A 16,197-nucleotide genomic window follows, 5' to 3' on the forward strand; every position below is an offset into this window, starting at 1 on the left:
AAGAGAACGCTCTAATGAGTTGTAGACAGTGACAGGAAAAAGAATGGGGATCATATATAAAAAGTATATGATCTTGGGCGCCACCATCATTTTAATAGTGCTTAAACGACCCCACCATGTGAGGCGTAGTGGAGACCAGCGGAATAAAAGATCTTTAACCATGTCCTGTAGTTTAATAGCATTTATAGAAAGAGTTTCTTCAATAGTTGAGGCAAAATAAATTCCCAGATATTTCAATTGCGTGTCAGCCCATTGAAAATTGAAGTGAAGCAGGTCATATTTAACTTCTGGGTGATTAAGAGGGAGAATTTCAGATTTGGTTTGATTAAGCTTGTAGCCAGAAACACGTGCATATGCAGATATGGTATCCAGAATATGAGAAAGAGAGTCAGGGGAGGTGTACATCAAGATGTCATCCGCGTAAGCCGAATATTTTACAATGATGTGATCCAAGTTTATTCCTTTGATTGTAGGATTCTGCTTGAAGGATAATAGTAGAGGCTCTAGCGCGATGTTAAAGAGCAGTGGTGACAAGGGGCACTCCTGTCGAGTACCACGACTCGGGTAGAAAGGAGACGAGAGATGGTTATTAATGAGGATTCGAGTAGTTGGTGAAGCATACAGTACTCTTATCATGTTAATAGCAGGTTCAGAAAATCCAAATCTTCTCAGGGTACAGAACAGGAAAGGCCACTCTACCCTGTCAAAGGCCTTTTCTGCGTCAAGGCCCAAAGACAGGTATGGTGAGTCCAAAGAAGCCACCCGATGTAGTACATGAAAAAAATAATCTCGTGTTATCATGTGATAGCCGACCCTGCATAAATCCAGTTTGTTCGACAGAAATCAACTTAGGTAAAATTTTCTGTAGCCGTCCTACAAGAATTTTTGCATAAAGTTTGGCGTCTACGTTGATCATAGACAAAGGACGATAATTATGTACTTGTTGTCGATCTTTACCAGCTTTGGGCAACACTACTATCACTGCTTCAGTAAAGGTTCCTTTAATGTCTTGAGATTGAATCAAATGAGTGTAGAGACCTCTAAGTAAAGGAGTAAGGAGAGACTGAAAGGTGACATAAAACTCTACCGGAAATCCATCCGGGCCAGGCGTTTTTCCTTTAGCCATGGATTCCAGCGCATCAACGATATCAGCCTCAGATATTTGGTTACAGAAGAGTTCGTTATCTACAGCATCAAGAGAAGGACAAGAGACGGATTGAAGAAAGTCCTCAATCTTATTTGGTGCAGGAGACTGTGAAGTATACAATTTGTCATAAAAGTCGTGAAATCTCGTCAATATGTCCATTTTGGAAGTAAGAACTTCTCCATTGTTCGATTTTATGGAGGTGATAAAGGAACGTTCCTTTTGAGATTTCAAGTAGTTGGCTAACATATGTCCAGAGTTGTCATGTTCAGCATAGTAAGTCGAATTTTTCATGAATAAGGTCTTCCCTGCAGTGTCTGCTAGTAAAGCATTATAACGGAGTCTACAGTTCGCAAGCTGGTTAAATAATGCAGTATTTAAAGAGTCGCTGATGAAAAGAGCTTCAAGGGATGCAATCTGTGCTTCCAACGTGGAACGAAGCAAAGCAGATTCTTTATTTTTCCTGGCCTTGTAGGAAATTATCAAGCCTCGCAGGTATGCCTTGAGAGTATCCCAATAAAGAAGAACACCAGATTCATCTGGTGTGATATAACATTAGCTGAGCTGATGTCACCGGCTGGTAATATTTATTGAATGATGGTGTGGGTAAAATGGGAGGGGGGACAGATAGTGAGGGGAATATATGAGGTGTTATCAAGGGTCTGTAGAATAAGGATTGACAATTTTATAAGAGGAGGTAAGAAAGGGTTAATAGAGCTTGTAAGAAAGAAAAATGATTAGGGAGGTTGCTAAGGTGATGGGGTGGAGCAGTCACGTGATTGGTTGGATGTTGTGGCACTCTGGAGTGAATTCTGTGAGGAAAGGGGAACAGTAGAGTAGTCTCTTCAGGAAAAGATTATTCTCTTCAGAGTATATTAATTCTTACTAAAAATATTCTTTTTCATTGTGATTTTAATGTTAGGAAGTTTGGTTTATTTTGAGTAAGATAATTTTTGCCTTGTTAACCTTCTCTGTGTCTGTGTTTTAGTCAGGACAGGCTATTTGTCTGTCAGGTGCTGGATTTGTTGCCTGATTAAGCAGAGACTGCAATGGAGAGGAGCAGTTTGGGCTCTTCTGTGGAGGTTTAACAGCCTGGCAGCACAACAGTCCCCTGTGTGGAGCAGTAGTTAGCGCTGGGCTGCCATTTGGTGAGTTGTCTGCATGACTGTGGGCAGAGTGGGTTGGCTGTGAGGGAGATGGGATGTATAAGGTGTTTGCTCCCTAATGTACAGTGTGTCAGAGAGGGACTTACCTGTTGGGGTTATTTTTTGTGACACAGAGAGGTCTTTCTGTTGAGGTGTAATTTTGCCAGGTTGTTTCTTAGTAGGCTAGTTTGGAGGAACTGGCAGGTGGTTGGTCTTTAGTTCACGAGGGTAGTGACTGGCTGGTCTGTGTGCCACATGGTAGGGCACTTCTAGATAGGTTTGAGGCTTTGACTCTAAATTCTGGTGTTAGAAGGAGGGAGTTGGGAAGTGCCAATGCTGCATTCAGGTGTTTGTTTTTACAGCTAGGCAGAGTTGTGGATTTGCGGCCTTCGCGGATTTGGTGTTCCCGTGTCTGGGAGCTTAGGAGCACTGGCAGCTGCCATTGCAATAGTTATGTGCTCAGCGGCTGCATGACTGTATGGCATCAGCATTCACAGTATTGTGATTTAAAAATTTTGTTTGAAGTGTCAATAGGGGCCATCTTCCTAATTTTCCTTTTGTGCTATGGCCTTTCTGGGTCTCTTGGATCTTCCTGTGTCTGCCATTCTTTCTGTGGTGATTCAGCATGGTGTCAGCTGTCCTGATTTGTTAGCTCAGCTGGAGATGACCTGTTCTTGGTGTTTAAGCTACATTCATATTATGTACTTGTGGTGTTTTTCTGGGTGTGTGGTGTGTGTGTTAGGGGGAAATAGATTTCTTGGTGTCTGTCTCTGTGGAAAGGGAGAGGGTTCATTGTAGTAAAGTTGAGGGTTTGGTTTATTTGTGCTGGAGAAATTAAAGGGTAAAAGTTTTTATGGTGTTAGTGGGGAATCATCTAGGTAAGTGGTGAGCAAACCTAAACAAAGTTATTGTAAGGGTAACAACCTATTGTGTATGTCATGTATAGGAAATACTGAGTGGAGTGCAGTGAAAAGGGCTGATGTGAATCGCTGGTTCACTCTTTCCAAAAATACTAGGACTAGGGGGTGTGCAATGAATCTATTAAGTAGTAGATTTATAACAAACCAGATAAATATGTCTTCACACAACATGTGATTAATCTATGGAATTCATTGCTGGAGAATGAGGTGAAATCACTTAGCTTAGCGGGGTTTAAAAAAGGTTTGGGTACTTTCCTAACCGAAAAGGCCTTATTGAGATGGCTTGGGGAAATCCTCTGCTTATTCCTATGATAGGCAGCATAATTTCTGTTTTATTACTAGGGCATAGAATTTGGATTATAGGATCTCACTAGGTTCTTGGGTCCTTGGTTGGCCACTGTTGGAAACAGGATACTGTTCTTGATGGACTTTTGGTCTGTCCCAGTATCACAATTCTTCTGTTCTTATAAGGTGCAAGGCATCAGAAGCACTATTGGATAGAGTTAAGGGGGGGAGGGGGTTGGTCGAGTAGTCTGGAAAGTAAAGATAGAGATGGAAGGATAAATAGCTGCCACGATAATGATGGGGGACAAGACATTTTTGGATTTATTAGGGATAGGAAGACATGCAAAAGTGGCATTGTGGAACCCAAGGGTACAAGAGGCCAATAAGTAGCAGATGGTAAAGAGATAGATGACTTCTTCACTAATATTTTCTGTTCTGGGTTCACAGCTGAAGTGTTTGGGGGGGAGGGTGTACAAACACCTCATGTGACTGGGGCAGGAGGTGTAAAAAACCCTGATTGATTTTCAGTGGCTTGGGTTTGTGAGGGTTCGTTAGAACTACGGGTGGATACCACGAGGGGAATGGCTGGTACATCCAAGGGTACTGCAAGAATTTGGGGGTAGTTCTGGTGACTCTGCTGACTACCTTCTCACTGCTTCTGTAGAGTAGGGAGTGGGTAATGCATGAATAGAGCAGGGAGAATATGGTTTCCCTCCACAACAAATGGAGAAAAGGCAGCACTAGGGATATACAGACCGGTAAGTTTGACTTATTGGTGAGTATCTCAATAGAAACACTTTTACAACAGAGCTTGGGGATTCACTAGAGACAGATTTGGATCGACAAATCTGCTTACTTTCTTTGGGTGATCTTGGCATTAGATAAGGGGAGCGTGGTGAATATGGTGTATTTTGATTTTAGTCATTTTACCATTTTCATAGGCATATCGTATTCAGTGTTCTCGGTATGGAGGGCTCCACTGGTGGTCTGGGGCAGAAACTAGTTGGTCAGTAAGGTGTCAGTGGGTTGTGGTCCCAGGAGATGGTTATGCCAAGGGAGGATCTTATCGGTAGTGTGTTTGAAGGTTTGTTATTGGGCTTGTTCTTTTCACAATTATGTAAGTGGGATTGTTGTAGGAGGCCAAAGCAGTAATGGACCAGACAGTCCTGATGGTGTGCCTAACGAGGATGGGCTTAAGTTGTAGAATGGCTTCATATTGTGCAGCTCAGATTTCATGTTTAGAAATGCCAGGTCATGCATTTGCATTGCTAAACCACAAGGGAATGGTGCGATTAAAGGGTGAAGACCTTGGTGTACGAATGAGGAGTGCGGGTTTGGTGTGATTGTATGTGATGAGCTTCAGGAGGCAACCAGGTTGTAACAGTGCTAGCAAAAGCTAGACAGATGTTTGGATGCATGGGAATCAGTATGGCCAGCAGGACAATGGAAGTTTGCTGCCCCTCTACAAATTTTGGTGAGACCTCCTTGTGAATTTTGTGTACATTTAAGTTCAGTTCAAAGGAAGGCTACTACAAGGGTTGATGGTCTATGTCCTATAGGCATATGGGAACTGAGTTCATGATCTCCATCTGTATACTTTGAGGAGGAGCATGAGAAGGGAGATAATAGTGATGTTTAAATACACTGCACAACAATTTTTTGGTTAAGTCTTGATTCCTGAAAAGTTTTTGGTGATTATGACAGGTACCAACTTGGTATGCTCAAATATGGTTTTGGTTTTACTGCATCACGTAAGAACTATGAGAAATAGACATTTTTATGTTTACTGACAATAAAATATATAGTCAAGTTTACGTTTCGCACAAGCGACTAAATGAAACAGAATTAAAAGTGTTTTGCTCCCGAGTTTCTTTTATATTCAGTGTCTGGTGCATCACGTTGTAGCATCCAACAATAGTCGGCAAGCATTGACGGATTCCAATTGCCCTGGTATCGTTTCTCCATCGTAGCTATGTCTTGATGAAACCTTTCACCGTGCTCGTCACTCACAGCACCGAGATTTGCGGGGAAGAAGTCCAAGTGTGAATGGAGGAAATGAATCTTGAGTGACATATTGCACTTCATTCTCTTGTATGCTTTGAGAAGTTTGTCTACCAGCTGAATGTAGTTTGGGGCTCTGTAATTGCCCAGAAAATTGTCAACAACGTCTTTCAAGGCTTTCCAGCCAATTTTTTCCGGCCCAACTAACAGATCTTCAAATCGCTTGTCACTCATAACATGTCTGATCTGGGGGCCAACAAAAATACCCTCTTTGATCTTGGCATCAGTTATTCTTGGGAACATCTGTCTTAAATAACGAAAACCTTCCCCTTCCTTGTTCATTGCTTTCACAAAATTCTTCATGAGTCCCAGTTTAATGTGAAGAGGAGGCAAAAATATCTTTGTCGGGTCAACAAGCGATTCATGTGCTACATTTTTCTGTCCTGGAACTAACTTTTTACGGAGTGGCCAGTTCTTTCTAGAATAGTGCGACTCTCTGTCTCGGCTGTCCCATTCGCAGATGAAACAGCAGTACTTTGTATAGCCAAGCTGCAGTCCTAGTAACAGAGCAACGACTTTGAGGTCTCCACAGATATTCCAGTTATACCTGGTATACTGGACATACTTTAGTAACATTTCCATATTCTCATATGTTTCTTTCATATGTGCTGCATAGCCAACAGGTACTGAAGGATAAACGTTGCCATTGTGCAACAGAACAGCTTTCAGGCTTAACATTGACGAATCAATGAAAAGACGCCACTCTTCCGGGTTGTGATCACAACCAAAGACCGAGAACAATCCTTCAATGTCACAACAGAAACAGAGACTGTCGACTTGTGCAAAAAATTTGGTTATATCATGATGCCGGTCTCGAAACACAGAAATTTTCGTACCTGGTGATAGCAAACACCATTCCTGCAGTCTCGAACCTAGCAGCTCAGCTTTTGCTTTTGACAGACCCAAATCTCTGACCAAATCGTTCAATTCGGACTGTGTTATCAGATGTGGATCGCCTGATGAGGATGGTTCAAAATCCGGGTCAATGTCATTGTTAGAACCCTGCACTGCAGTTTCTTCATCTGGTTCGTCTAAGGTCCAATCCTCTGGTGGTTTCGGAACTGGAAGACTGTCATCATGTGGCATGGGTCTCATTGCTGAAGGCAGATTAGGATATTCAATTGACTTCTTGTTTTTGGCAGAGAAACCAGACACATTAGTCAAACAGAAATAACAGTCCGTCACATGGTCTTTCTGTTCTCGCCATATCATCGGAACAGCAAATGGCATCGTCTTTCGAGTACCTCTGAGCCAGGCTCTCAGACTAACAGCACATGTCGCACAGCAAATGTGAGGCGCCCATTGCTTGTCTTGATCACCTATTTTGCAGCCAAAATACAGATGATAGGCTTTCTTTACAAGGGCAGTCATCGAACGTCTCTGAGGCGTAAGTGTATATTCCCCACAGATATAGCAGAATGTGTCGCGGCTGTTACGACACCGACGAGACATATTGCCCGACACCAAAACGTCTATAGCATCAAGCTTACTTACTGTTATATTGCTACAGCTACTATACTACTATACTTTACTATACTGATACTATATACACACACGGACTATCTATATTAACCAAATGAGCAGGATCGGTGTATGGAAGCCACCATTATAGCATGGTGAGACAGCGCAAGCTCGTTCAGACCTGCCCAGACATGCCCAGGATGTCATCTTCCATAAAACAGCTTCCAACCTGGCTAGATTTTATGCATGGACATACCCAGGCGGCACAAACCGTTGTTGATAAGACACTTATGGGAGAAAAAATTGTTTGCATCCAAATATAAGAAAAAATCACGACAAAATTGAAGATTTCTCTGAAATGGTACGTGATGGGTAATTTTTGATGTAATATTCATGATCAGCACCCAAAATTCTATAAGAAACACCCAGCAGTGTTCAGGAAGCAAAAACTTTGTTGTGCAGTGATACCTATGTGGCCTAACTATACATGAGATGACTTCCCTTTTATTTGACAGCAAATCCAAAGTAAGAGAGCAGGGGATGCAGTGCAGCAGTGCTGGGCTCTGCAGTACGGTATGGCGCTACATTGTTATAGAAGGTGAGGTAGATGCATGAAATAGTTTTGGAATTCCAGTAGGTGTAGGAGTAGTAGATGCATGAAATAGTTTCTGAATTCAGGACGGCTTTGGATAGGCACATGGACTCTCTGGGAGAGAGGAGTTAATTGTTACTGTGGAGGGGTATACTGGCTGGGTATTTTGGTCTTTATCTGTCCTTATGTTTTTTCTAAGTGGCTTTGTTTGTGTCCTCAGACTGGAGGAACTGCAAGGCACTGGATAGGTGCTGAGAGCCAAACTGCTTTGTTTGACTCATTTTCTGCAATTTTGGGTGCCAGAGGTGCATTGCTCCTTTCTCATATGGAGCAGCCGCATGTTCTATTAGTACTGTATTGTTTGTTTGTAGGATGATTTTAGAAGATGGTTCACTTGACATTTGCTGGTGTGGGGATTTTATGGAAGTTATGAAATTGGTTGTGGGTGCGTGTGATCTGGTGTCCATGTGCAGGGTTTACTTGTTTGTTTGTTTTTTGTATGAGGGTTTAGTGACATTTGTTTGCAGTATTGCCTAATGTGTGCACTTCATGATTTGTAGTGATGCTCTGGCGATTAGCCTTTTTGCAGCACTGGGCAGATTATCGAGTGGGTAAACTGGCACCTTCTCGACCTGCTATTGTGTTCATGGGGTAGCTGTCTGGAGATGTTGGGTTGACTGCAGGTTAAATGCAATTGCCTATTCCCCGGTCACCTTCTTGGAAGGATCAGGAATTTTGATTCTTTTATACGTGTGTGTGTGGAGTAACGGGAATGTGCAATATCTTGTTTACCATTCTATTGGGCTGGTGAGGATTTTCTTAGCTGTTTCTGAGTCCAGTGGGGCATGGACTATAGATTTTATGGTTAGGTATGTGGAGCATTTGTTGGGAGTGACCCTTGCTAATCCTTTTCCAGCAAAGACAGTTTCCTAATCTTCTATTCTGCTTCCCTTATGATTCTTTTGATGGGTTGTGACATTTGTTCAGCAAAGGGAGAGGATTTCATACTGCCCCTGAGGCAGGATCTGTTGTCTGCTGTCTGTGTTTTCCCTAATGCCCCCACCCCTTTTTGTTTTGTTTGGTCCTCTATTGAGTGTGTAAGGAGGATTGGGACATGGTTGCTATTGAGTGGGTTTAATACTAAGCTTTTGGAGTTATGGATAGCATGTGGGGGTTTAGAGTGGTTTCTCATGAGTTTGTTGCAGCTATTTTCCATGGACATTATTGTCCTGATGCTGTCAACCTTTCAGGCATAGGTTTGGCCTATTTTATTGGAGACTTGTTTTAAAGCTGTTGGCCGCAGCTTATGTGGTGGGGGGAGCGGTGACAAGCTCGAGGCTGTCACCGCTTGTGGCGGAAAATGGGGTTTGGCCCAGTTGGATCTGGGAGATGAGCAGTTAATAAATAAATAAATGTGACACTCGTATGCGATACCGCTGCGAGGGGAAGCATGACCTTGCGTCACCGTGGATCATGTTTGGGGGGAGGGGAAGCATGACCTTGCGTCACCGTGGGTCATGTTTGGGGGGGAGGGGAGGGGAAGCATGGCCTTGCGTCACCGTGGGCCGTTTGGGGGAATGTTATAAATTTAAAGACTTAACTGGAGCTAGTTTCGACACCGAATAGCTCCCTTGGGGTGTGTGAAATATGCATTGGGGGTTTGTTGGTTTTTGGACACAGATTGCATTGTAAGTGAAGATAATATTCAGATAGATAATAAAGCTGCGGCCAAATATTTATTCCAATAAAACTGAGTTGTGTGATTATTGATTGATGGTGATTAGCTTTCAGTTGCAGGTGACGGGAATGCGAATGCTAATGTTAAGAAGAACACCAGATTCATCTGGTGTGATATAACATTAGCTGAGCTGATGTCACCGGCTGGTAATATTTATTGAATGATGGTGTGGGTAAAATGGGAGGGGGGACAGATAGTGAGGGGAATATATGAGGTGTTATCAAGGGTCTGTAGAATAAGGATTGACAATTTTATAAGAGGAGGTAAGAAAGGGTTAATAGAGCTTGTAAGAAAGAAAAATGATTAGGGAGGTTGCTAAGGTGATGGGGTGGAGCAGTCACGTGATTGGTTGGATGTTGTGGCACTCTGGAGTGAATTCTGTGAGGAAAGGGGAACAGTAGAGTAGTCTCTTCAGGAAAAGATTATCCCTCCCTCCCTCCCATTTGTGCTGATGTTATGTTTTGTGTCAGTGTTGTGGGGTGGGGTGGGGGGTTTACATGTCATATGTCGACTTGAGTGGGTTTGGTGGAGCTTATGGGGTTGGGGGGGAGGTGGTCGCAGCTTTGGGTGGGGCGGAAAATGGGGTTTGGCCCAGTTGGATCTGGGAGATGAGCAGTTAATAAATAAATAAATGTGACACTCGTATGCGATACCGCTGCGAGGGGAAGCATGACCTTGCGTCACCGTGGATCATGTTTGGGGGGAGGGGAAGCATGACCTTGCGTCACCGTGGGTCATGTTTGGGGGGAGGGGAGGGGAAGCATGGCCTTGCGTCACCGTGGGCCGTTTGGGGGAATGTTATAAATTTAAAGACTTAACTGGAGCTAGTTTCGACACCGAATAGCTCCCTTGGGGTGTGTGAAATATGCATTGGGGGTTTGTTGGTTTTTGGACACAGATTGCATTGTAAGTGAAGATAATATTCAGATAGATAATAAAGCTGCGGCCAAATATTTATTCCAATAAAACTGAGTTGTGTGATTATTGATTGATGGTGATTAGCTTTCAGTTGCAGGTGACGGGAATGCGAATGCTAATGTTATTAGTCCAAGATGTTTGATCTACTTGATTGAACTCAATGAATTCACGTATCAGGGGTGTGAGGTAATTCACAAACTCAGTGTCTGTCAATAGTGAAGAATCAAATCTCCAACATGGTCTAGGAGTGGTTAAGTTCCATAAATTCAGTTCAATGGTTATCAAAGCGTGGTCTGACACTAATATGGAATGAATGCCAGTGTGGGTCACACTAGAAAGTAAGGAGGCAGATGTTAAAAAAAAAATCAATTCGTGAAAAAGATGAATGTGGTGATGAAAAAAAAGTGAAGAGACGTTTAGTTGGATGAGAGATTCTCCATGGATCACATAGGTTTAAATGTTGAATAACATCCAGCAGCGCAGACCAGGCCTTAGTTGGTTTGTGTGAGGCAGATGACTGCCTATCTATTGCCGGGTCTAAAGTAAGATTAAAGTCACCTCCAATGAGAATTGATGATGCATCTACAGAGGTGATGGAGTCTGCCAGCTCATGAAAAAATGCAGGACAATCTTTATTGGGACCGTATATATTATATATAGTCAAAGAAGATTGACGATGAGATATAGTTACTCTGGCCCAACGACCTTCAGTGTCACAGGCTTGATCCGTTATCATGAGATCTGGATGCCTCCTTATCAGAATTAAGACACCATTTCTTTTATCTTGAGCAGGTGAAAAAATAGGAGGCAGGGCCCAGTTACAAAGGAATTTGGAAGATTCTGAAGCATCAAGGTGCGTTTCTTGTAAAAGAACAGCATCAGGATGTAACTGGTTCAAATATTGAAGTATTTTGGGTTTTTTTAAGGGGTTATTCAAACCTTTTACGTTAAGAGAAACACATTTGAAAGACATAACAGCATAAATGAGTACTTAATGCAATTACTGTGTAAGAGTATACAAAGATACTTGGCATTTCTATATATAATATACTCCCAAGACCAAGGCAAACCCATTGATCAAAGGAGTAAAGAAAACGGGTGAGAGAGAAGGAAAAAACAACAAGCCAGAACGAGCCATAACTGAACACTGTACCAGTAACATAACCACCAATACACATCTATCAAGACCAATTGTGTCAATTAAAAGAATAACATTGCAGTCAATGTAGAGAGAGAAACAGAAATAAGACTGCAGAATCTATACATCCTGTATATTTAGTAAGGGAGAAAGCAGATATCAAAAAGGGAAAAGCATAAAACATTAGGTTCAAGCTAAAGATAAAAATTGTAGAGGAAAAGAAGAAAGCAATAAGCATTTAGAATAGGCTAGAGCAAAGCCATAGACTGATGAAAGTGTCACCAGAGAATGAAAGAACATGACAAGTACACAGAAAATAAAAGATAAATGCAGCTCTCTTCATACAGAAAAAAGGAGTCAAATAGCGAGTACATGAAAAGGGTGCACTGTACTGGAAGGACAGTCCACAAAGGAGAAGGACAAGGAAAATATCAGAAGTGAGAAGTGTACTTAAAAAAGGTCAATGACAATCAGATAAAGGAAAAACATCAATTATTCATGTAAATAAAAGTTCAAGTAGCATCAATTGCACTAGGAGAGATGGTTTCCAAGAAGTCAGCAAGTTGATTGGGATCAGTGAAATCCTTGGTGCGATTGTTGATTGTGACATGCATTCGAGCAGGGTAAAACATCCCAAATCGGGCATTAAGAGATTTGAGTCTGGGTCGATACTCAAGCAGTTGTTTTCGTAGCCGCGCCGAGTTTTTGCTAAGGTCAGGAACGAACATAAGATTCTTGCCTTCAAATTTCAGCGGCGCCTTCATCTTCGCCTTTTGCATGATTTCAATTGTGTTGCTGAAACGTAGGAGGCTCACAATTATCGGGCGAGGAAAATTTTCGCGGGGCACACGCTGCGAGCTGATCCGGTGGGCAGATTCAATTTCAAGGGGCTGAGTGAAAGTTATATCAAGCAAGGCAGGAAGATGATCTTGTAGGAATTTGATCAGGTTTTGGCCTTCCCGACCCTCCGCTAAGCCCAGAATTCGGAAGTTTCGTTTGCGGGCCCGGTCATTCGCCTCGTCAAGCTCTTTCTCAAGTATCGCCACGCGCTTAAAATGGCGCTGCAGATCTTTGATGTTTTCGTCTGTGGCGCGTTGTTTGGTCTCCAGAGATTCTACACGGGTGCGGAAATGTAGTATGTCCGTTTTCATCACCGACATATCTTGTTTTATATCCTCAATACCCGCATTGGTCTCAGAAAGCATGTCTTTAAGAGCATGAAGCTCCTCCAAAAGAGTAGACATAGGCACATCATCAGGCTTAGAGGCCTGCGATTTAACAGGGGAAAGTGGATCGACTTTGGTACGCTTACCCCCTTTGGTCGCTGACATCGTGGGATAGGAATACAGGAGAGAATCCCTAAGCACACGGTAAGATTTACAGCTAGTAATGATGACAGAGAGTGTGTGTATTCACGATTCAAGAGCAGTGTTCAGCCGGAGCTCAAATTCAAGCTGCCATCTTCTCCAAGGCTCGCTAGCGCCCCCCAAGAATATCTTTTTAAATGAAATGACATTTTAAAAAGATTTTTTACCTAAAAAAAGCAAACCCCTGTGTTCTCTTATGCTCCCTTCTTTCTATATCTAGGGAATTGCCACAGTTCCTGCTGTCAGCTCATCTTGAATAGATTGTCTAGTCTTTTCTATTAGAAAGGAAGGAAATGAAAGAGCTGTTATATTTTAACACATGATTACTCACGGCACACATAGTCTTCATCCTCTCCTTCTGAGCAGTCTTGGAAGAAATCACACATATGTCCTAGTTTGATAGCTGTTCCATTCCTGCAGCTGAATGAACCCTGGAGGACCATTTTAGAGTCAAAAGAAGAGCCTAGAAAGAAAAGAAAAGATCACTGCTTATTCCATCTATAGACGAACAACATCTAAGACGGTAATTATAACAATGGCTTCATTTCTGAGCTGTTTCTACTTTAAAGTTCGTATCTTAACTCTGCATTCCATTGTCTTGCCCTTTCTTTATGATGCGTGAAAGGATTCGGAACGCTGACAGGCATGTATTTGTTTAAAGAGGAATAAAAAAATACCAGAAAACCCAGCTTTTTTTGGTACTTAAATTTCTAATCATTCTTGATGGTATTTATAACTCTGTTATGTTGATATCCCATCCTGCATAGGTATTCTCATTTTAGAAAACAAAAAAAAAAACACACCAAAGCACAATTATAGGTTGCATTTTTCCCTCCAAGCTGAGCAGGTGTACTCCAATTGAATTTCTACCCATACGGGGTGGTGCATCAATATTATGCCTATCCCTCACTATGGAAAATGTGATAATGAAACAGCACCCCCCGCCCCCACCCCCCCAACTGGAAGGACTGTAGATGGAAGACTCACACTCACTTTAGAATAGGGGTGTCAAACTCAATCACATTAAGGAGCCAAAATCCAAAACACAGGCTAAATCACGGGTCAGACCCCACCCAGTCTTCGCCCCAGATCCCACCCCCATAATAGTACTAATTGTAACACAATTTTTTTCCCATATATACACACACAATATAATCTTATTAACAACACATAATTGTTAACCACAAAATTAAACTACACAAAGCACACTGTATGCTTCTCAACATTCATTCCTACCAGAACACAGATAAGCCCTATGCAAATACAGGACCAAAAACTAAAAGTACTAATATATACAAACGAAACCCTAAGATTCAAGACTCTGCATCTGCATGCAGTACAACCCCCAGACAATACAACCCCCAGAGAAAAAGAAACAAATGTATTTCTTCCTGAGCAGTGCAAAATATAGACAGCAGATTAAAATTCTCAAAATACTATATTATTTGGCATGTCAATTAGGGCAAAGAGCCAGATATCTTCGAATAATAAGCTTTTGCTTATAATGATAGGGGTTGCCATACAACAAATTACATATAATTGGAAGAACTGGAGTAGACTGAATTATAAATTTCGGTGGAACTTGTTATGTCATATATATAAAATGGAAAGACTAATAGCTATACAGCAGGGGCATTTAAGGAAATTTCAAGATGTGTGGGAGCCGTTAACAAAATACTGTAATGAATAGATGCAATTTATCCCTTAAATTTATAAGTTCAATATTTAGGGAGGGGGGAGGGTAATTTTTAATATATCATCTAAATATATAGGAATGATATGGAAACATCTTATCATATGGTATTTATATTTTATATTTGTTATGAATGGGTGGGGTGGGAGGGAGATAATGTTATGTGATTTGAATTATTGCTGAATATTAAGTGATATATTTAATGTTCAAATGTTTTAACTTACTGTCACACTTATTGTAAGTTTTAAAATGAATAAAGATCTATTTAAAAAAATTCTCAAAATTGATACAATTCAATCACTAAATTGAAAATAAAATCATTCCCCCCCAACCTTTGTTGTCTCCCTCTCTCCATGCTGGGCGTCCCTCCGGTGGGTGTCTTACTTTCTGGCCATTTTATGCGGCCCGTGGTCCAATACCCCAGGTATTATCTTGTGGCTGGCTCCCTCCTCCTCACAGCTGCAGTGTGCATGAAGCCGCGTGCAGTAGCCCCTCGCGAGTTCTGCGCATGAACTGGAAGCCTTCTCTTGCAACGTCAGAGGGAATGCTTCTGGATGAGGCGCGGGACATGTGAGGAGTCGCTGCACGCAGCTTCGTGCACATTGAGGCTGTGAGAAGGAGGGAGCTGGCCACAAGATACACCGGGGGCCTCTGACCGTGAGCCACATAAAACAGCCAAGCGGGCCGGATTTGGACCGCGGGCCTTGAGTTTGACACCTGTGCTTTAGAAGGAACAGTTTTAGACAGTATGACTTAGACCAGTGTCCCGCATGAAGGCATTTCTGGGGCTGGGGTCAGAGAAGGGTTTGCATTTATGTAAAGATAATTGAAAATACATAGTAACCTAGTAGATGATGGCAGATAACGACCCAAATGGTCCATCCAGTCTGCCCAACCTCATTCAATTTAAATTTTTTAAATTTTTTCTTGTTAGCTGTTTCTGGGCAAGAATCCAAAGCTCTACCCGGTACTGTGCTTGGGTTCCAACTGCCGAAGTCTCCGTCAAATCACACTCCAGCCCATCTACACCCTCCCAGCCATTGAAGCCCTCCCCCAGCCCATCCTCAACCAAAAGGCCATAAACAGACACATACCGTGCAAGTCTGCCCAGTACTGGCCTTAGTTCAATATTTACTATTTTCTGATTCTTGATCCTCTGTGTTCATCCCACGCTTCTTTGAACTCTAGCACCGTTTTCCTCTCCACCACCTCTCTCGGGAGCACATTCCAGGCATCCATCACCCTCTCCGTAAAGTAGAATTCTCGAACATTGCTCTTGAATCTACCACCTCTGGTTTTACCATTTTGCTTTCTCTGGAAAAGATTTTGTTCTACTTTAATACACTTCAAGTATTTGAACATCTGAATCATATCTCCCCTGTCCCTCCTTTCCTCTAGGGTATATATTTTCAGGGCTTTCACTGTCTCCTCATACGTCTTCTGGCGCAAACCTCCTATCATTTCCGTCGCCCTTCTCTGGACCGCTTCAAGTCTTCTTATGTCCTTCGCCTGATACAGTCTCCAAAACTGAACACAATACTCCAAGTGCGGTCTCACCAATGACCTGTACAGGGGCATCAACACCTTCTTTCTTCAACTGGTTATGCCTCTCTTTATACAGCCCAGCATCCTTCTGGCAGCAGCCACCACCTTGTCGCATTGGTTTTTCACCTTTAGATCTTTGGACACTATCATCCCAAGGTCCCTCTCCCCATCCATGCATACCAGCCTCTCG

The 16,197-nt window shown here is 42.3% G+C and overlaps 1 protein-coding gene across 3 annotated transcripts in view; it reads right to left on the bottom strand.

Annotated features, from left to right (window-relative positions):
- Positions 1-16,197, bottom strand: part of ALK (ALK receptor tyrosine kinase) — a 792,617-nt gene that overhangs the window by 257,633 nt on the left and 518,787 nt on the right. For all 3 annotated transcript variants that reach the window (XM_033937961.1, XM_033937960.1, XM_033937962.1), the window contains one exon: positions 13,101-13,232. In XM_033937961.1, the coding sequence (XP_033793852.1) occupies positions 13,101-13,232 (132 nt within the window). The remainder of the gene's footprint in view (positions 1-13,100; positions 13,233-16,197) is intronic.

The sequence above is a fragment of the Geotrypetes seraphini genome, chromosome 3, assembly GCF_902459505.1.
Source record: "Geotrypetes seraphini chromosome 3, aGeoSer1.1, whole genome shotgun sequence".
In the NCBI taxonomy this organism is placed as follows: Eukaryota; Metazoa; Chordata; class Amphibia; order Gymnophiona; family Dermophiidae; genus Geotrypetes; species Geotrypetes seraphini.